The sequence below is a fragment of the Petaurus breviceps genome, unplaced genomic scaffold (genome assembly GCF_028583685.1).
Source record: "Petaurus breviceps papuanus isolate PSGF00001 unplaced genomic scaffold, PetGlider_PUasm1.0 140, whole genome shotgun sequence".
Taxonomy (NCBI): domain Eukaryota; kingdom Metazoa; phylum Chordata; class Mammalia; order Diprotodontia; family Petauridae; genus Petaurus; species Petaurus breviceps.
The window spans coordinates 44,210,473-44,233,932 of NW_027185698.1; the positions used below are offsets into that span (position 1 = coordinate 44,210,473).

The 23,460-nt window shown below is 33.6% G+C and overlaps 1 protein-coding gene across 5 annotated transcripts in view; it reads right to left on the bottom strand.

The window, feature by feature from the left end:
- The window catches only part of NSD2 (nuclear receptor binding SET domain protein 2), a 137,180-nt gene that overhangs the window by 61,843 nt on the left and 51,877 nt on the right, over nucleotides 1–23,460 (bottom strand). For 3 of the 5 annotated variants that reach the window (XM_069071124.1, XM_069071110.1, XM_069071116.1), the window contains exons 4-9: nucleotides 19,999–20,165; nucleotides 18,626–19,108; nucleotides 6,525–6,669; nucleotides 5,541–5,618; nucleotides 3,015–3,133; nucleotides 510–591 (exon numbers count right to left, since the gene is read on the bottom strand). In XM_069071124.1, the coding sequence (XP_068927225.1) occupies nucleotides 510–591; nucleotides 3,015–3,133; nucleotides 5,541–5,618; nucleotides 6,525–6,669; nucleotides 18,626–19,108; nucleotides 19,999–20,165 (1,074 nt within the window). The remainder of the gene's footprint in view (nucleotides 1–509; nucleotides 592–3,014; nucleotides 3,134–5,540; nucleotides 5,619–6,524; nucleotides 6,670–18,625; nucleotides 19,109–19,998; nucleotides 20,166–23,460) is intronic. The other 2 variants (XM_069071133.1, XM_069071143.1) reach the window with 1 other exon arrangement.

The following is a 23,460-nucleotide window of genomic DNA, read 5'->3' on the forward strand; positions in this document are numbered from 1 at the left end:
ACATAAAATTTCGGAGATGGAGGTGGATTGGAGATGGATTCTGTATTTTGCTTAGCATTTTAATACTGAAATGTAATAATGCTAGAACTCTTTGATAAAGAACAGTATTGTTCATGCCTTATTAATAACCTCTGACAAGGTATAGAAATCTGTCAAGAGCAAGTCTTCATACTAAAAGCATCCAAAGAATTTACATTTGTCCAAGAACTTTTCCTATCTTAGACAGCTAAGTCTACAATCATTAAACAAATGGTAAATTAAGACACTGGATAATGCTTAATACATTTAGGCAGCAATTGGCATCCTCAAAAGAGGAAAATAAAAGTTGCTGTTTTCAAAGTCTAACATGCTCCTATAATTTAACAACAAAAATGTCCATTATTGGCCCTAAAATAAGAACCGGTTTTAGAAAAAGCTTCAGCAATATTTAGCTGAGTATTTAAAATAAATTTATTAAATGTAAATGGTTTATTGAAATATTAGAATGTAAACCATTCTGACCATATTACCTGACTGGTTCTTTAGGGAAGTGGAGGTTTCTGTGACTTTAGAAGAGTTTGTTTTGGCTGTTTTGTCAATGCTTGTCTCCCTCTGTTACAGAAAGAAAAAAAAAAACTCCCACTGTGAGTGAATAGAAGTAGAAATTATTTCTGGAGAGTTACTGAAAAAACACAATTTTCTTTGTTTGAAATTCCAAACATGTTCTGAGCAAAAGAGTTGTTTGTGGGTTTTCCACAAAATTAAGTCTGATTTAAACAATCCGGAAGGGACAATTCAATACCCTCAAAGTAAACAAAACAACCTATCAACCAATATCTTCATATACATATATATACACATACATGTCTTAATATCTGACAAGAAATAAAGGGATTAAAGTCTCAACATATAAATCCTAAACATAAGGATTTTAATTTCAATAGTGTCTTATAACTTGAAATTTGGATTTACATACATTTTTTATGAAATATTCATGTTAGTATTTAAGATACTAATATAAAAATAAACAAAGGAACATATTGGCAAAAGTATTTTTCTACACAGTGTGAGCTGTCTAATTTAAATTATGCCTTAAGACCATTCTTGTTTTGCTCTGGTAATTGTCAAGTTAGTGCCAACATTTTCACTAAATCAGGCTCCAGATTAACTTATAGTTTACATTATTTGCCAAATAGCCTCATGGACTGGGGAGCACAAACATTTTTTATGTATCTTTCCAAATCTGTTAAGCACAACCACATTTAAGAGTATTTGAAGCACTGTTTTAAAAATAGCAATTTTCATCTCACAAATTCTTGATTAACTGGACTACAGTAAGAGGTGCTATGCTCAACCTTTCTGCTAAGTTTATACAAATGTTCTGAAATTTTAAAATGGGAATTATGCCATAAGAGCAATATTGTCTTGATATTTTATATAAATATTGATTTTTTAAATGAAATGTCTTAAGATAACACATTTCTTAGGGACATTTTACGCACAAAGATTTAGCAACAGTCCCATTTCAAGATGAAATATTGAAAAGGACTACAGGTATGTGCTCAGTAAACTTCATTTAACAAGTAGTGCTAATGTGCTTCCAAGTGGTGTTCATTCCAATCACCTATTTTATCAATGAATCAAAAGCATCTAGAAAGGCACAGACAGCTAAAATATAAGAATAAACTATTCAATAAAAAGAAAGGAAAGTTTCTTGTTCCTCGTGTTAAGGTTAGTTTTAACTTTGGACTTTTCAGAATAGGTGTATATATTCTGCTAATAAAAACAGAAAAATCAAATAAAAAGCTAGCTAATTGATTACTTTAGATCTATAAGAAGGAACAGAACTTCATCTAGAGTAATATACAGTCAACTCTTCTGTTAAGAGCCTAAGTCAAATATATTTCAGTATAAGTTAAGGTATAATGCTATTCCCCACTTTTATATAAAATAAAGTTATTCTTTTAAAATACATTCATATTAAAACAAATTATATATAAACATACACACATATATAGGAAATAAACAGAATTGGGGAATATTATGAAACAAAAACTTCAAGAGGTTAATATATATTTGCTATATACATAAAATATGTAAAATTCCAGGTTTACCAAAGAAATAATCCACCTATTTTAATGGATAATTTATCCCTGGAATAAATGAAGGCAATTCTTTGTTTTTCATCTGAGGTATTATACAGTGAGGGAAAGGGTTTACTAATACAAAGTGCTTATATATAATTTATATTTTACTGTCAATTTACCATGTTATTGGAGGTAACAGATAATAGATTATGGTCTATAGAAGTGAAATAATTTGTTCAAAACTATAAAAAATGACAGTTACAGATTTAACTAAGATCGAATTCCAAATCTGTTGTACTATACTGACTCTCAAAAATCTATGAAAACCTATTAAAGAATAAGAAACTTAATTTTTGAGGACAGCAAATCTGTGATTTCATAGGGAAATCCCAGCAAGTAAGTTCCTTCTACCAATGCTGAATTCCAATTTTTCTGCAAGTTCTAGTATTATAAAGTTGCCTGGTGCATTGGAAAGTTAAGGGACTTGCCCAGGATCACAGAGTCAATATTTGTTAAAAGCAGGTCTTCCTGACTTCAAACTCAGTTCTCTATTTGCTCTTCTCCTCTCTTAATGAACTCAGATTTCAAAAAAGCATTAGTTTCTTTGTATTTGTCTTCTACATTTAATGGAAATTCATCTCAACCAACCATGAAGGACTGCCTTTTATAGAGCAAAAGTAATATATTATAAAATTATAAGGTATTAATAATGACTGATTCTCAGATCCCACTTACATGATTAATATGTTCCTAGCGAAATCCTCACTTGTTAATCAGATTTATTTCCCAAAGCCAAATATTTAAATAAATGTCTTCTGACTAGTTTATTTTGTTGACAAATTCCAATTTCACAGAATAAGTCTAAAAATGAAAACACTAACAAATTTAACCATAGTTGTGTGACTGGTATTTTTATAAACAAGTCAAACAATCCAATAATATAATTACCTTCCGATTATTGTGTTTATCCATCCTGAGTCTTTTCCTAGCTGGTTCCTGAACTTCAAAATCTTCTGTAGGGTGCTGTGTCCTCTTTGTATGGTTTCTTTTTTTTCCATGTAAGTTACCTTGGAATGGGGGATGGGGAAACTTACATGAAAAAATACTCTTAAAGCCCAATTTAAAGTATTGTGAATCTATCTAGGGTAGCAAATTTTTAAAACTTAAATGTTCCTTGTTGCTTTTAAGTTTCTTTAATTCTAATAGTATCTCTAGGGTCTAGCTGTTACAGGTCAAATTCATTTACCAAATATTTCAAGGAACTATCCAAGTTCTTATAAGATATCAAAGATCACATCATGTCATTTATTGGAGCTTAAAAGGGTTTTCTTTATCTGAAGATTTATTAGTAATCATTTTTGTCATAATAGTATCTAACCTTTGATACAATACTAATTTTAATATGAGACCAAATAAAAAAAAACTAAACAAATCCTTTGTTCCTTAATAAGACTGTATTTATGTATGTATGTATGTATGTGTGTGTATGTGTGTACACACACATATATAAATTCTTTGCAATTCTCTTTGCATTTCAACTATCTGCTAAAAGTAGCAAGCGTGCCCCCCCCCCTTTTTGTGTATAGATTAAGAGCTTCTTAACATTTCCTCTAGTTTAAGGTACAATATGTCCTCCCAGGATATAAAAGAACTGAAGACATCAATTTAAGAGTCACATAAAGGAATGAGAAATTCAACAAGATAAACGATTGGCTTACCCTGATGTGGAAATTTATATATTTCCTAAGTACAGAGCAAATGTTTTTACTACACAACTGCCTTATGGAAGCAGAAAGTTACACACTGGATAAGAAAAAATTTATACTTTCACTAGCAAATCTTTAGATTTTTAGAACTAGGGGGAAAGAGGTCCACTTAGATATGCAGATACCCTATCCCCAATGACACCAATGATAGAAATCCACTAACATGAAAAAAAAAGCATTAGCTGAGTGCTATCTAGGTTTATTCAAAATCATCACTAGGTTGGGACTCTGCCCATGCACCAATTCTTTGTAGACAGCTGGCATCTAACTATAGAATTAGACACCAGAGGATCAGAAATATGTTCTCCAGATCCAGGTGTATATATCTATCTGCCTATCAAACTAAAAGACAGAAACAGCTACTGTGCATAGAGCATAATGACTGATTCTCAGATCCCACTTACATGAATTTAATATGTTCCTAGTGAAATCTTCATTTGGTTAATCAGATTTATTTCCCAAAGCCAAATATTTAAATAAATATCTTCTGACTAGTTTATGATGTTGACAAATTCCAATTTCCTAGCTGGTAACTGAACTTCTATGATACAACAGCAAATGGATCAAAAAAGGCAAGATCTGTCTACAAATCAAATATGGACACATTAGCTAAAAGATAAAGTGTTCCTGGTTAAATTAAATGTCCATTACTGTATGCTGTTTCCAGAAACCCACCCGCTGGATGGCAGACAAAAAATGGCCTCCATACTTGTGTTTGAATTATGCTTTCTAATACAAAAAATACTATGTAGATATCACCTTGCTCACTTGTTAAGGGTAATTCTGTTTATGTACTTTTTTTGTTGATAAAATTAAGCTAAAACAGAGACCCACCACTCATCCCATCAGGCATCTGTTTGCCTCATTATAATCACTAAACCATTTTTAATTGCCAGCAACATAGTCTTTGCTCTAGATGGTAGGAAACTATGTAATTTATTCACAAATTCCTTTCATAAATCACATTTTCTTTTAAATGCCTGTAATTGTAATGCTTTTAAAGGTTAAAGTGGCTCAGACATAGATTCTCTGAATACTTTTCAAAAACTAATACTCAAGGTAAGATACCATGAACATTCTGCATCTTTATTAGCACCAGAGTAATTTTAAAATTAAGATCAAAAGACATCTGAAAACAAATACTTTGACTACACACCATTTGCAGAAGAGGACTAAACACAAATACTTAAATTCTACCAGCTTTCTAAGCACAAAACTTTTTTAACAACAAATTTGTGATAAAGTCTTTGAAAAAGCAAAGATAAAAGCAAGGACTACTTTTATCTTTGGTTATTATCAAGCTAGTTATTTCAAACTCACAGCTTACTCTTCAGAGGTAAAATAACTGGGGGGGGGGGACGGGAATCAACTTTTCTTCTAATAGTTTTTGTCAAACATGCCATGCTTTTAAATGCTGACACTTTTCTGAACTTAGTTGAAGAAGTCTAAAGATTGAATTATCTCCATTTATTAACTACTCACTATTCTAATCACATTACTTGCAAAAGACACTGACCATAGTAACAATTTCAAGATTGCAATGTATAGAAATTTAATCTGGGATCTATTAAAAATCCTAAAAGCAAGACAACAGCATCTGAGGGAGAAAAAGGAAGATGTTATAGGTATATAGATGATTACATAAAAGATACACTCAATTGCTACTTAAAATGATGAGCTAATTGTACACAATACAAATTTCAATTACTTCTGGATCTTGATCTCCTTTTAGGTGAATCTTGAAACACTTTACGTTTGGTCTCTCCAATATTCTTCAATGATGAACCTTGAGAGACACAGAATTTTTTTGTTTTTTAAACTGATATCCAAATATTTGACACTTATTCTTAAAATGTCAGTTTGCTCACAAAATATTTTTGCATACACAAACGGTAAGAAATCTGATTATCTTTATACATTTAAAAAACTCTGACAAGACACTCCCTCATTCTTGTCATTGCCCAAAGCAAAGTGTCATGGCAATTTTTCAAATGCTGAAAAAAAATCTTTCTTAGAGTGCTATAAAGAATTAATGGGTAAAGATCATTTGATTTTAAAATACCATCTTTAACTTTTTCCTCAAGTACCTTACTCAAAAGAGCAATAAACTTTCATTAAATAATGAATCAAAACCAAATGTCAATTAATAAAACTCCCAGGAATTTTATCTTGTAATTGCTAACATTGTTATATAGAAAGCATCAGTTTAAAAAAAAAAGTTTTTTTGGGATTACTGCTCCAATTACTTGCAAAAGAGGGGTAATAACTACTGTTTATAAGTTCTTTCTTAGACCAAATGATCCATGAATTTGTACTCAGAGAAAACATTTTAATTGTCTCAACTCTTCCCTCTCCAAATCTTTCTCATGCATCCCTATATGTAGAAAAAAGCTACAGTGCAGCTGCTTATAGGCAAAAGAAGAATGAGAAACTTGTAATTTCAAAACATCAAGAGGGTATATGTACACATAACAGCTCTTCATAACAATAAACAAGAAATGTAGACTTCAGAGAGTGCTTTTTTATTGTAATCATTTGTAATTTTTTGCTACTGGCACAAATACCAAATATTAAAATTTGAAGACAGAGAACCAGTGCTTTCCCCACAGATCTCAAATATGTGTGCTTAGTTTGACACATCACTATGCATATCAATTTTAATTAGAGTACACTAGCACAGTTTTACGTTTACCAGAGTCTTCTTCAGATTTGGGAGAGGTCACTATGGCAAATTTTGTGTTATAACGCGCTTTCTGCTTTTCATTAAGCATATTCCACTGTGATTCAAGCAATTCTTCAATTTCTTCAGATGAAGCATCTGGATGTTCAGCAACTACCTATGAATACAAATATTAAATAATCACTAGGAGTATTTTTTTAAACCTTGCTTTTACTTAAAAGTAATATGTTTGTTCTCTTATTCATTCTAATGTACAGCAGCCTAATCTCAAGAATGTAATGAGCTATAATTTTTAAAAATGACTAAACTGGTGGGCCAGTAATATTGAGACAAAAAAAAATTTTGATCCATTGACACAACATAGAAATCTTTGAAAATAAGTGAAAATATCACCATTCAGATTTTCCAATTATACTTTTTAAAATGCAATTAATATCATTTTTCTCTGCACCCGAACTCCCTCTACTATTTAAAAAAGAAAGGAAAAGAAAAGAATTCTTTTAAACAATATTCATGACCAAGAAAAGCAAATTTTCACAATGGCCATATGCCTAAAAATATATATTTTATTCTGCATCTTGAGTATATTACTTCTCTGTTCAGAAGTGTGTTGCAAGCTTCATTACTGATCCTCTGGATTCACGGGAGAGGGATGGTAGAGGGAGTGGAGTGGGGTCATTCAATTATTTTCATACAGAATGTTTACTTTAATGAGGGAGGAAAAGGCTGAGTTTTATCTTCTCACCAATCTTAGCACTATTTCCTAAGTATGGTTCTTAGGTATCATTTACAGCTAGAAACTAGACATTTTTACAGAATACATACCCCAAAGAGCCACTATTTAAAATACTTAATTTTGATCACACTGTTGACTTTGTTGATAGCTAAAATTTATCTGTGGGAGGATTCTAGTTACACTTCAGAAAGATTTTCCACAAGATTAGTAGCAAGGAATTTTGAACAATATGTGGAGATCTTACTAATAAACAATTCAATTCAACAAAACATTTGTTAAGCATCTGTAACATTCAAGGCACCTGTAGTAGGCACAAGGAATGTAAAATGATAAAAATAAAAACAATCCCTGCATAAAGGAACTTGCTTTCTATTTGGGTCAAACAACAGATATAAAATTAAATGCAAAGTATATACCGAGTAATTTCAAAAAAGGAGGAGTGAAAATGACTGAAGAGAAACACAAAAAGGCATGGAATTAAACTATGAAAGACACTAAAGTTTCTATGATGCAGAAGTGAGGAGGGAATATATTCTAGATATAGAGTCATTTGCGCAAACACATGAAAGCCTGAGAAAGAATACCATGTATGAGCAACAGGCCAGTTTGACTAAAAGAGAAAATATAAGTAATATGACTAGAGAAGAATCTGATTATGGAAGTCTTTAAATACCAAATAGACGTTTACATTTTCACCTAGAGGCATAGGGGAAGCTACCAAAAAAAATTTACTGAAAGGTGACATGGCCAGGTCTGTATTTTTATAACATTGCTTTGGCAATCATGTGGAAGATGGATTGGAGATGGGTGAGAAGAGAGGCAGGGAAATAAATTATAAAATCATTTTAACAGTATAGATGAGAGGTGATAAGGGTTTACATCAAAGAAACACCTATAAGTAGACAACTGAGTTTCTTGAGCAAAGAATGACCTAGTGTGCAGTAGACGATTGGTGACAAAGTATTGGACTAGATGATAAAGATGGAGAGAGTGAATCTCAAAGAAAGGAAGATTGCTAAGTAAGTAGAAAAAAGACAGTCTAAAAGTAAAGGTGAGAAACAACTCTTCCTGCTTCTGGTTTAGTGCTTTGTGGTTATCATTCTCTGCTCTCTCTTCCAATACTCTAACATATATGTGATATCAATTTGGATAGTCCCTCCAACACAGAGATCACAATTCATCCTACTCCATTTTCATCTATGCCTTCCCTTAAATCTGTGTCTGGAGGCCAACCGCACGTGCTGGGAAGCCTTCTTGGAGCTCCTTGACATTGGGAAGAAACAATAGAGGACGTACGTTGTCCATAACTTATTGTTCACTCTTGCCAGATAATCAGCCTCAGCCTCTTTTTCCATCATATATTTCTCTGATGACATGCTTTTCATAGTTTCTCCTTTCTCATGTCTCTGCAGTGTGTTGAGCCCGTTCACACCCACCATGCACCTTTCTGTCACTGAAATAAAACTGGTATTGATTCATGGAGAAGGGAAGAATTTATGGCCAAACAAGAGATAGAGAGCATTACGAAATGCAAAATGGATACTTTTGATTCCATTACATTGAAAAGTTTTTGTACAAACAAAGCCAATGTAAACAAGATTAGGAGAGAAGCAGAAAATTGGGAAAGAATTTTTATAATCAGTGTCTCTGATAAAGGCCTCATTTCTAAAATACACAGAGAACGGAGTCAAATTTATAAGAATACAATTCATTCCCCAATTCATAAATGGTCAAAGGATATGAACAGGCAGTTTTCAGAGGAAGAAATTAAAGATATCTATAATCCTATGAAAAATGCTCTAAATCTTGATTAGAGAAATGCACATCAAAAGAACTCTGAGGTACCACATCTCACAGGTCAGATTGGCTAACATGACAAAACAAATGATAAATGCTGGAGAAGATGTGGGAAAATTGGAACACTAATGCATTGTTGGTAGAGGTGTGATCCAATCCAACCATTCTGGAGAGCAATTTGGAACTATGCCCAAAGGGTTATAAAAATGTGCATACCCTTTGACCCAGGATTATCATTTCTAGGGCTGTATCCCAAAGAGATCATAAAAGTGGGAGGAGGACCAGTATGTACAAAAATATTTGCAGCAGCTCTTTTTGTGGTGGCAAAGAAATGGAAATCAAGGGGATACCCATCAATTGGGAAATGGATGAACAAGTTGTGTTATATGAATGTAATGTAATACTATTGTGCTATAAGAAGTGAGGAGCAGACAGACTTCACAATAACCCGGAGAGACTTATATTAACTGATGCTAAGGGGAGCAGAACCAGGAGAATACTGTACACAATTACAGACACATTGTATCTGTGATGACTGACTTTGATAGATCAGGCTCCCCTCAGCAATACAAGGTGATAAGACAACTCCAAAGGACTTATGATGGAAAAGGCTGTCCATATTCAGAGAAAGAATTACGGAGTCTGAATGCAGATTGAAGCAAACTACTTGCTCTCTTTTTCATTTTGTTTTGTTTCTTCTTTCTCGTTATTCATTCTATTGGTTATAATTCTTCTTTACAACTTGACTAATGTTTAATGTGCAGGTATATGTAAAACTTGTATCAGATTGCATGCTGCCAAAGGGGTAGTGGGAAAGAGAGTTGGGGGGAAAATTTAGAACTCAAAAATTTGTGAAACTGAATATTGTAAACTAATAGTAAATGATTTTTTAGAAAGAAATAAAACTGGTATTAAAAATATGGAGTTTTACTTCTGGTGACAATTTGGAACTAAGTTCAAAGGCCTTACAAACTGCTAACATTTTGCACCAGCAATACCACTACTAGGTCTGTATGCCCAAAAGATTTTTTTTAAAAGGGGGGGAAAGTATTTATATGTATATTTATATGTACAAAAATATTTATAGCAGCCCTCTTTGTGGTGGCAAAGAACTGGAAATTGAAGAAATGTCTATCAGTTGGGGAATGGCTAAACAAGTTGGACTACTCTGCTATAAGAAAGAACAAGCAAGAAAGATGCTTTCAGAGAAACTTGGGAAAACTTAAATAAACTAATACAAATTGAACAGAACCAGAACACTGTATACAGTAACAGCAATAATATACAATGAGCAACTGTGAATGACTGCTATTCTAAGCAATATAATGATCCAAGACAATTCTGAAGGAGGTAAAAAAAAAAATGTTATCCAGCTCCAGAGAAAAAAAATTGACGGAATCTGAAAGCATGGTTTTTAAAAACTTCATTTTCCTTATTATTTTTAGGGGGTTATGTTTTCTTCTGCAACATGACTAATATGGAAATGTTTTGTATGGCTGTGTGTGTACAATCTATACCAAAGTGCTTGCCTTCTCAAGGAGTGAGAGGGGAAAAGGAGGAAGAGAATCTGGAATTCAAAAAATTTTTTAAAATTGTTTTTAAAATGTAATTTAAAAAATAAAATGTAAAAATTTTTACTTAAAAAAAGAAATTTTATACAAATATATTTTTAAATTCCTTTTTTATCTCTCTGGGGAAATATTATAATTATTAAATATTATTATAAGAACTTTAATATTTCCCAAAAATAATCCAGTCTACTCCCCTCATCTTTTTCTATTCTAGACCCAGCTCTTTGTCTAGTTGTAGTGTCTATCTAAGACAAGTTAATTGATTATGTTTTACAGGCCATCACCCAAGTGTGTTACATAGCCTTGGCAACAGATATACTTCATCCACTTGGCTTTTCCTATGTAGATAGTTAGCCCAAACTCTTTTAAGTGATCGCAATTAGAAGGTTCTGCAATGTTCTGGGGCTTGGCACCAACACAATGTCACCCACAAACACTAATATCAGGGGATCTCACTATCTATAGGAAATATCTCTGTTGTGTTCAATTCTCTCCACAACAGTGATGCTTAATGTTAATAACCAGGGTGAAAGAACAAGGTTCTGTTTTATTTTATCTTCCAAGGAATCATGTATAGTTTTACATATACAGTCAATCCTCAACTGTCAAAGAGGTAATATGTAATAATGCAAGAGAGAAGAAAGGCAACACTGGGCAGTATTGGGAGGTGCGGGGACCATGATGTCAGAACTTTGAGATAAAAAAAGGGAAAGGGGCAACTTGTCATTTCTTTCTTTTTGTCTTTTGGTCCTTTTTTGGAGGGGGAAGGCAGGGCAATTGGGATTAAGTGTCTTGCCCAAGGTCACACTGCTAATAAGTGTTAAGTGTCTGAGATCATGCTTCAACTCGGGTCCTCCTGACTCCAGGGTCGGTGCTCTATTCACTGTGCCACCTAGGTGCCCCACCATGTCATTTCTAATCTCCCTTTGAGCTCTGTGGTTGCACTGTTTCCAGATGAAAAGCACTTGCCTCCAGGGTGAGTTCCCAGCCCCAGGTTAGAGTACCTGTGGTAGTCCTGCATGGAAGCTTGGAGACATAGGCATGGGGAAGGCAGAATGCTCACTGGGGTGACTACCATCTCATTTGCCCACAAACTTTTCCATTTTTTCCAATTCCCTTATCATGCACTTGAAAAGTTACTCTAGTATTTTATGGAGAGAATTCACAAGCACTTTATGAATACTTTCTTCCTTTTTGTGGATATAAACTTGTCATGTTACACCTCTCATTTTTTTTTTACTATGTGCATAGCTATGAATGTGCACTTTGAATAAAATCACTTGAATGTTGAGGATTGATTGTATGTGGCTGACAACTAAAGCAGTCTTTTGTTCTATCAAATCAAATGTTTTATAGTTAAACACCAAGCACAATCTTAAACTCTTTACTTCTATCAATCGTGTGATGGTAAATATGTAGTTTACCACAGAAAATTGTATAAATCTTCTTCTAATATTATCATCAAGGACACCTCTGATACATGTGTAAATTGCTCTTATATAAATTCTATATTTATGGGAGAATAATATAAATCAGTACAAAATTATTTAGTCCTCTTAAAAAAAACTCATTGATGCCTTTTGTCCTCATGATAATTGTTTCAATTCATTCCCTGCCTCCTCACTTAAATATTCTTCTTGTAACAAAGTAGTTAAAACAGAACATCCAATACAATGCTCATATTTGGCAGTGTATGCAATATTCTATATTAACATTCTGTACAGTAGCCATCTGCCTCTCTACTATGAAGGGGGAAGCACAGTCCATCATCTGTTTTCATTTACTCAGAATTCCACTTCTTTATAAGCAATCTTTTCATTTACCTCTTTATTCTGTTGCCAAACTATCGGCCTCAGTCTTTTTTTCAATCATATATTTCTCTGATGACATGCTTTTCATAGTTTTATTCCTCATATATATAGTTCCCTTGGTTCTGTTTCCTTGGCTCTGTATCAGTTCATTTAGATGTTCCAATGTTGTTTGCAATTCTTCATATTTGTCATTTCTTAGTGAACAATACTTCATTACACCAAGAAAGCACCATTTTTTATCCATCTCCCCAATCTATCAGCACCCATTTTGATTCGAGTTCTCTACAACAGGGTGTAAATACAAGTAGTTAGTCTATACTTCACCTTTGTTTCTATCTTTTGATTTCTCAAGGTCTATATCCAGTAGTGGAATTACTGGGCTTAGGTATGGATAGTTTGGTCACTTTTCTCACATGACTCCAAAATAAAATTAAGAATGGTTAAACCACTTCACTGCTCTAACAGTGCATCAGTGTGCCTGTCTCCATGGCCCTCCAACATTTACCATTCCTATTATTTGCTATCCTTACTAATTTTTACAGTATGGACTTTTGTTTTAACTTGCATTTCACTATCAGTCATTTAGAGTATGTTTTCATGTGGTCATTTATAGTTTGCAATTATTTTGGAAACTTTATATCCTTTGACCATTTGTATCAATTGTTTATACATCTGATATCAGATTAACTGATTTTATGCAAATTTTTCCTTAATCCACAAATTTTCATTCTCTTTTCATTGATTCTATTCATACAAAAGATTTTTAATTTTTAAAATTTAATTTTAAATAATTATTTCTTGTATCTCTTGTTTAGTTAAGCATCCTTCCTCTTGGCCATAACTTTAAAAAGTAGTTCATCTTGTATTCTAATTTTTTCATACTGTAACCTGTTTCATTCATTCATTTTAAGTTTATTGTGGTAGAGAGTCTAAGATGTTGATTTAAATCCAATTTCTGTCAAATTGCATTCCAGTTTTCTCAGCAGTCTTGTCAAAAAGGGAGTATTGGGGCGGCTAGGTGGCGTAGTGAGTAAAGCGCTGGCCCTGGAGTCAGGAGGACCTGAGTTCGGTTCCGGCCTCAGACACTTAACACCTACACAAAAAAAACTAGCCCTGTAACCTTGGGCAAGTTACTTAACCCCAACTGCCCTCCAAAAAGCAAAAAAAAAAAAAAGATAGTACTTCCACCAATAAATAATGCTCTTATGTTTATCAAATTCCTGGCTACTGTTTACTATTGCTTACCATATTAAAAACTCTCCCACAGGAACATACAGGACATGCTCAACTGTGTATAGTTTTATTTTGGCACAAAAACAATAAAAACAACAAACAATACATAATAAAATACATACCAGATGGCAGCATGCCCAAGCAATGCCCAGACTGTACATAGGCTACTCTGAACCTAGAAGTTCTAAGAAAGTCACAGCTTATTCTCTTGATATGCTAGGTATACCACTCCTGAGAATGTGTAAAGGAGAGCCAGAACCATAGCACTGTCCTCAAATGACAATGGACTCATGCATTCTGTAAGGGCTGATTATTAGATGAAAACTCAAAAATGGTAGGCCTGACCCTGGACATGACTCCTCATAGAAGAGAAGCTGTTGGCTAATGTATTTTTATATTCAGATTCCTGCTGCCAAGTCCTTTAAATGCTTCTAACTCTACTTAACTCACCACTTGTCAAAAAGAGGTACAAATAAGTAAAAAGCAGACCAGATGGGGGAAAAACTGCATCTGACTTGATATCTTGCCTATTACATCCCCAACTCCATCTCTGATCTTGGGGCCTTTAGTTCAAGCTTCCAGTGGCCCATGCCTATACCTACTACAAAAATGCTCGATCTCATCTCTTCCACAATATCATTCTCTTCCAGCAACCAAAGCCCTGATGCCTACACATGATAAGGAAGGGGCAGACTGAGAGGGGTGCTAACATTTTGATTTAGAGAAAAAAATTTTCTGCCTCTGCAACATTTCTTAATGTATCAACTACCATCATTTTTATGGTCTTTATGCAAATATTTATCATGAGCACAGCACTGAGAGATGACCAATTGTCCCATGAAATAATGTTTTTTCTTGCCTTTGGACATAAGACAAAACCAACTCCTTTATTTGCTATTCACCTAGAAACTGTGAACCATTCTCCCATTTAGCTGTAATTTACTTTTACCTTATGGTTTTGTTTAGTTAGAATGTCAATACTGGCATGATTCATTTCCTCTAGTGGCACTGTCCACTTGCTTATCATTAGTTAAGGGCACAGGTGTGTCAGAGACACATCTGACACATAATAATTGATGTTATAGATGTTTTCCACCTTTTTTTGCCACTGCAGGAGCAGAAGAGGGGTGAACAGGACTAAGAATCATCTAAAATTTTTCTCTAGTTTTTATGAGTTGATACAGCTAATGAATTATCAAATGGCCAGGCTACTAGTAATGATCACCCTCAAACTGAGGAGGGTTTGCTCTCAGAAGATGGAGATAATGTGTTACCCATCTGTCTTATATTCACCTCAAAAAACAAAAACAACTGAAAAGGTATTTACAAACATATTCAGAATATATTATTCTAATATCCACTAGCTCAAACTACTCTAAAGTAACCAAAAATTCAATTTACCTAGGCTACTGCTCCAACAATTACTCAATCCCAGCAATCTAACTTAAGGGACACAAAAACAATGAGGATTACTTAAAACTTTCAGGAAAAAAAAAATCCTCTAAAGCCAAACTTAAGACATTCAAGAAAAATTCTTCCAAACTTGAGGTCATCAACCACTATAACTACAACAAATACTACTACTACTATAACACTCCTACTGCTACACCAAAGGAAGTAGAAAAACACAACTACAACCACCTCAGTTCTGTTCAACTAGCATTTATTTATTAAGAACTAGGAACCAGGCTAGGGAATACAAAGACAAAAATAAAAATAATTCATTCCCTCAAGGAATTTACATTCTGTATCAAAGAAAGCCTTTTCTTTCCTAACTCAGGTTAAAAACTTTTTGAATTCTTACTGCCAAATTCATAGACTCAATCACACCTAAATTATCTAAGTTTAGAAGGTAAAAATTGGCTGAACTTACTTAATTTAAAACATTCCTAGGACAATTTTTACAAATGAATAAATTCTTTATTAATTTTACTTAAGTTTTCCATATGTGATAAACCAATGGACCTTCTACAATACCTACACACAAAATGATTTCCAAACATTGGTCAATTACCCATGCTAATACAGTTAAGGTCAGAGAAGATACTATTTCTTTCACATGATCACAAATCTGTTAAAATCAAGTGTTACAAGACTCTTCCCAGATGGCTTAGGGGAATTTATACTGACGAAGAAGAATATTGGTTTAACTTAATGAAATATCTAGAAAGCAGAAATCCTAGTAAATTTTGTATGGAAAGATGAGTAAATATTTTATTATTCCATATGGTTATTGAGAAGTAGGCTAATATTTGATGTAAAATTTAAAACAATATGCAAAGTATATTTTAAAGAGATTACTTACAGGTTAGTAAGAGTTTATATGAGAGGCAGTGGTAAGAGTGCTGGGCCTGTAGTCAGGAAGACCTGGTTTAAAATCTGGTCTCAGAAACTTACTGGCTGTGTGACACTGGGCAAGTTACTTAGCCTCTGTTTGCCCTAGAGGCAGCTAGGTGGTCTTAAACCTGTCTGCCTCAATTTCCTCATCTGTAAAATGGGCTGGAGAAGGAAACTGCAAACCACTCCAGTATCTTTGCCAAGAAAATCCCAAATAAGGTCAAGAAAAATCAGACACGACTTAAACAACTGAACAACAAATTTACATGTTTGCATATTGGTTTTTGCCTCTGTAAAGCAATTAATTGATCTAGACAGGATCATAGATTTAGAACCAGAATAAGAGAGTATCCAGTCTAATTCCTGTCATTTTACAGATTAGGAAGCAGACCCAGAGAGCTGAAGCAGCTTCTCAATAGATGATACTTTAATTCAGGTCTTGTGACAGCAAATCCTATGCTGTCCACCATACAACACTGTTTCTCTCATTTCAACTTCTCTCCTCAAGTGTTCCCCCTTATGACCTCCAGATATCAAGTCACTCTAATAATAATAATAACAACAATGATGATGATAATGTGCTCAGCTCTAACAAACCCAAACATACATGTACAACTTGTCATGCTTAAGAATGGATTTGTTCCTTCCATTGTTAATTCATTTCTGTGTTTGTGAATATATTTTCTCTTTCACATAGACCTAGATCTGTTCACATACTACTCTCCTGGATCTCCTTTGCATTACTTTTTGTTTTTGTTCAAATGTATTTGTTTTTCAAATTAATGGCACTTCGGTATTCTACTGCATTGAAAGACAATAGTATAGTCATTCACCACTTCATTAGTAGTATTTGTTTAGTTTGTTTCAAGTTCCATGGAATTACAAATAATGTGTTTATAAATACATACACACATACATGGACAAAGATATAGAAATAAAAACAGATCACTTTTTTGATGACAGCACTCTTAAGGTATACTACAAAAATGCAATCACTGGGCCAGAAGATATGATGATTTCTATTACTTACTTTATCCAACCAGATAGTCCTCCAAAAAGATTCTACAAACTTACTATGTTAGTATGCATATAAGTATTTCTCAGCAAGTTTAAAAACACTGCATTATTGCTTTTATTTCTGCTAGTTTGATAGCTATGAAATCATACTTCAAAATTACTTTAAATTGCATTTCTGAGTATTAGCCAGGCTAAATATTTTTTTCAAAGTTTCTTAACAATATGTATATGACCTGACCATTTAAACAATGGTGACTTTGTGTTGTCCTTAGTCTTATTGGTTCAAATTTTAGATGTTAAAGCTTTTATCTCATATGTCTGTTATAATTATTTTTCTCAAAATCTAGGATTTTTAAAACTATCTACCTTTTCCCAGTTTGATGATTTAAAATGTATCTGTTCTTCACAAGTGTAATATATTTATTCCCTTTCTCCCAATTTTTTAATAGTTCATTTCCTTATAGTTGATTCTATGATCCAGAGAGCAGGCCAAAAGAACTAAGGCAATATCTCAAGGTTAACTGGATTTGATTTATGATACCATAGGATATTATGTTCACAGTATAATGAGACTAAGAAAAGAATCTCTTTTCAATATACTTTTCAAGTCTTATCTTATACCATTCCCCTTTATGTATTCTACCCTCTAGTTAAAAGGGATTATTTTCTGTTCTGTAACCACATATTGCACTTTCCCACTTCATACCACTCTCTGGCTTGGGAATAGACTCCTCTCTACATTTCTGTCTACTAAAATAATTCCCATTCTTTGGGGTTCAGCTCAAATGTCACCTCTACAATGATATCTTCCCTGAGCTCTACAGCAAAAAGTAAATTTTCCATCCGATAAACTCACAGTACCTTATTCATACAAATTATTCACTAATCTATCTCTCCCCAAAAGAGTATAATATTTGGGTACAAGTCCTATCACTCCTACTAGATGATTCAGTCTGGGAAGATGTGAACTGTGTCTTGAAACACTACATGATTGTATCATTCATTATCTTTGTATCTTCTTTGTGCCTAGAATAGTAATTGGTTGATAAAAATATTTGTTGAATGAAAGGGAAAAAAAGCTTAATAAAATTACAATGGTACTTTAAAAATAGACAATGCTACCTTTAAAGTCTTCGTGAAAAAAAATAAGACTTCTTGATATTAATATTTCCCTTTTATTTTATTTACTAGAAGCAATAGTACCATTAGAAATTTTAAAATAATAACGTACTTTGGTGAAAAAGCTCTACACCTACCTGAAGCTGAGCAGGTTCCACCCAGGAAGTAATTTCCCCACTTCAGTTTCTCTCTTATCTTACCTCTACCTACACCTCAGAAGGAAAGTTTGAAAACATGCAAGAGGAAAAGAAGTAATGTGTATTCAAAAGGCTGATACTCTATTTTAAATATTGAAATGATAAAAATATTCCAATTTTGGTGATTCTTATGACTAAGTGATAAAATATATTTTCTCTGAAGATTATTTTTTTGTTAGAAATGTTCAACAAAGAACATGATCTAATGCTTGGTGGATAATTTTCCAAATTCAAAGAACTAAAAATAAAGTTTATGTATTTATTATATAACTTATAAATTCAATAGGATACAAACCTCATCTCTGTGCTTCTGACAGAAGACCAAAAACTGAGACCCTGAATCTCCCTTTCTGCTTCGTGGAGTAGATGCTGCAGCCTTCTTTCTACCAACAGGAGAGCCCAATCCTCTTTTTGAATCTGCTTGTTCAGCTACCCTTTGAGGAGTAATGTTTTTAGTCCCTGAATCACTTTCCTGGTTATCTGTACACGTTGATAATTTTGATCTCCTCCTCCTCTTGATGGGGATGCCTAATTCTTTATGCTTTGGATTTTGAGTGGTTTCTTCACTTACATCTGAAGATTCATCTACTTCCTCTAATGGGTCCACAGCAATACCAGCTTCCTTAGCTACTTGAGGATTAAGGTGAAGTCGGTCCCTAACATAGACGAAGGTAAACTTGGCTTTCCGCTCTTCTACTGTCATACTCACTGCTTCTTTTGCTTGAATAATACCCATTTCCCATTGGGCCCTCAATTTCCCTGAAATAGGTTTCAATAGCTGAAAGACAATAGAAGAGGTTTATGAATACTTAGAGACACAAAACTATACATTAAGGAATGGCAAGTTTAGTTACAAGCAATAAAGTACTAGCAAAGCATTTGAACTGATTTTTCAAAGTCAAGAACTCAGTCTCCAATTTGTGATAAGATCTCCATCCTCCCCCAAATAAATTTTATTTGTACATAGGAAGGAAAAAAAATACAAGAGAATATTTATTTAGCTTGAGTGTTATTGTGTCCATGAACATTTTTTTAAAGTATATATAATTAAATTTAGACACATTTTAACAAAATATTTTTAGATCAATGTGTAATATTTTTAAAAAATGATACATAACACAACTAGCCTCTACAATACAATTCAGGCATTAAGATTAAAAATATTACAAATACTAGTTGTAGCAATACTTCAAGGATCTGCACTTTCACTGTATAAAAGTTTTTGAGAGATGATACAGATGAAAATTTAATGTCTTTGAAGCCAGCCTCTCCAAACTTGACAAGGTCAGTTACTGACCATAAACAAGCTATGTATCACCAAATCTAGAATCTCAAAGCCCTTCAAGAGCTTGTGTTCCATATAAAACCTACATCAAACTGCTTAACATCACAAGGAGGATGGTGGAAGAAATGAAAGGAGAGAAATTTTGAAACTTGAAATTTTGTTTTAAAAAAAAATGAATGTTAAAAACTGTCTTTACATGTAGTTGGAAAAAATAAAATACTATTGAAAAGAAAGAAAAAAAGAGCTTGTGCTCCACTGGCAAAGGCTTCTAAAACCCAGGTTCCTCTCCACACCAGGATAAAGCATCAGAAGAGGTTTTTTGTAGGAATTCACAAAAGACTTTTAAAAACTCTCTTCTAAAAGCTTTTAGCAACATTGATTACCTTGATTTTCTCAGCCTTTGTGGGTGCCTGTTTTGCACTTTCCTGGCATAATTTTTCAAATTGCTCTTCTCCTTCAAATGATACAAGGCTCTTCTCAAATATCCAAGCTCTTTCTGGAGCATCACCAAAAAACTGTACATGATATTGGCGAGCACTCTTTTTCTGTCCTAATTTCACAAAGAAAATAAATGTATATTAGGAAAAAAGATATTATAAGGAAATTGGGAAAATATATAATTGCTTTTACACTATACAAGTAAAAAAGAACACCAAGTTGCTTTATACTTTATTAGAAAATCCTGTTCCCATCAAAAGACTATACAGCTGATCTCTTATTATTTCCCAAAGTAATAGAAATGGAAAAACTCCACTGAGGCAGTTAAAAAAAATAAAATATTCAGAAGTGATGGAGGTGAAAGATAATTTAACAAGTCAAATTTTGACTTAATTTTCTGGGTAGATCAGTATTATAAAATTAAACCAATTTTACTGAGGAATTAAACCAATCTTTATAACTTTTGGAGGTCACTTATTTAAGCACCTACAGTATACATATTTGTGTAGGTTATTTGGGGAACTGATGAAGGGGGATTAGAGATGAAGGATCCAACCAATTTTAAATGAAAAAGTTAATATTGCTTTAATATACTACCTAACAGGGTATCAGAGGGATAAGCTGTCATCTGAAAATAAAGTACTGAAGAAAATAATAAGATTTTGATTATCAGCCAGGGACTTGAAGTGGGGAGGATTCAGGAATGCTCAAGAGAAGGAGATTCAACAACAAATCTGTTCTTAGAAAGATGCTACAAATCAAAATCGAATGACACAGTGAATAATGATCTAAAGAAACAAATTTAGAGTACTATGAACAAATCGGAGTTCTCCCAGAGTAAGAATAATGTCCCCAGATTATTGGAGGGTATAGGAAGATAGGTAAAGTATTCAACAATAGAGTTGTCACACTCTAATTCAACAAGCATTTATAAAATGTCTAATTTATATAAGACACAGTGCTCAGCATTAAGGATACAATTAAAAACAGTCCATATCCTAAAGAAGTTTATAGGGATGGCTAGGCAGTGCAGTGAATAGAGCACCGGCCCTGGAGTCAAGAGGACCTGAGTTCAAATCCGGCCTCAGACACTCAATGACACACTTACTAGCCGTGTGAATTTGCGCAAGTCATTTAACCCCAATTGCCCTCCAAAAAAAGCAAAAAAAAAAAAAAAGTTTATAACCTACTGGCAAAGTTAATATAGTTGATAAACAAATACAATATAATTTGAAGAGGAAAAAAGCACTAACAACTAGAGCCATCAGGAAAAGATTCCTAAAAGGGGACATAAACTTAACCTTAAAGAAGTGAAGGCTCCTAAGAGGAAGAAGTAAGAAAGTAGTGAAGTATGCTCAGAGAAGTAAGGAACTTCGGGAGAGAACCTGTACAAAGTAATGGAGATCAGTGATGCCAAGTAAACTTTGAGGAAAAGTTAACATGTGCATGTGAAAGAGGGAATAAATTACACTGAAGACAGATTGTAAAGAGCTTTAAATGCCAACCAGAGAAGTTCCTATTGTGCAGAAAATGGATTGGCAAAATAAGCATCTAGAAGTAGGGAGACCAGTTAGGGGACTTATACAGCAAGCCTAGAAAAGAGGTAAAGAAAACCTGAATGAGGATGGAGGGAACTGTGAAAAGGAAAAAAGGGGATGAATAAATGAATGTAGAGGTAAGAAAAAAAGGTTTGACAATTGATTGGATGTAGGGAAGTCAAGGAGACCGAAGAGTCAAAGATGACATATAGGTTATAAACCGAATAACTAACAGAAAAGATAGTGCCCTGAAAAGAAATAGAAAGATTGGAGGAGGGCTATTTTGGGATTGGAAGTGGAAGATTATGAAGAGAATAATGGCATCTTAGGAGAGAGGGGAACAAATACAGCATGTAGTTATTCAACTTTAGGAAATAACAGTTAAGATAAAAACAAAAGGTTTAACTTTTTAAAAGGGTCAATCCACTGGAATCTTGGACATATAGGAAAAGTCTAAGCAAAACAGCACACCAAGAATCAAATATATCACAACAGTTAATTGAGGAGTGTGGGAAGCATTATATAAACCTAACACGGCTAATGAACAGGTGGGGGGGGGATATCTTTCACAAAAAAGAAAGGTTACTCAAGTGAAAACAGGAAAGCCCATAAAGTATGGTAGGTCAAATAAAAACTTTAAATTAGACCATGTAAAAATAAATATTATATGTTCATTTTGTCTCTGCTTAACTTGAAATGTTTTTTTTTCCCATTTTATCTATATTTTTTTTTTGGCACAAGGTCCAGCATATGTTCCACCTCCTTAAACCCTTTCCTGACTGCCCTATCTCTTTCCTCCATGAGATCCTGTACAACTACTTATCTGTACCAATCATAGATGATTTAACAATAGAAAACCAGTCTATATATTTTTAGCATGTCTTGTTCTCTTCAACCAAGCTCCTTGAGGACTTGCTTCTTAGGATCGATCTATAGCACCTAGCACAATGCTACAACAGGCACTATTTATTTTTTACTCTAATATTTATAGTTGAAAAAGAACCAATAACCAATTGATCCAAAAACTAATAATAGAGAGGTGGCCAGCCATAGAATCACCAGAATTACAAGATAATCATGGTGACAAGAGTTGATAAAGAAGACAACACATAAAGGACAAGGGCTGGATGTAAAAGGGAATAAAAGGGAATTTCAGGAACTCAGGGTCATGCAGTTATTTTGGCAAGCTTGTAGGGTAAATAAACTGCATTTCTTTAGAAAACTACTAACAAGTGGTGGCTAGGTGGAGCAATGAATAGAGCACTGGCCCTGGAGTCAGGAGGACCTGAGTTCAAATACAGCCTTGGGCACTTAACACTTACTAGCCCTGTGACCTTGGGCAAGTCTCACTTAAACCCAATTGCCCTGCCTTCCCCCTCCAAAAAGCAAAAAAAAAAAAAAACAACAACAAAACAAACTATCAACAAACATGAAAGTTCTTTAAATATCTAAAAACAAAAATTATAGCCACACTTTTCTGTGGTAGGAACCTCTTGTGCCCCCAAAACTAGAAACAAAACAGGTGCCTATCAATGGGATGATGGTTAAACAAATTGTGGTATATGAATGTTATAGGATAGTTTAATAGCCAATGGATAATGAATATGAAGATTTCAGAGAAATCTTCTGGGAAGGATTATATGAACTTATGCAGAGAGAAAAAAACAGAACCAGGATCAAAACATATACAACTTACAATAATATAAATGAAGATAATTTAAAAGACAACAAAATTCGAATCAGATGCAATGACCAATATTGATTCAGGATGACTGGTGTTACCGTGTTTCCCCGATAATAAGACCTATCCCGAAAATAAGCCCTCCCCTTACTGTGTAAGATTCCTCTAAAATAAGCCCTCCCCCGAAA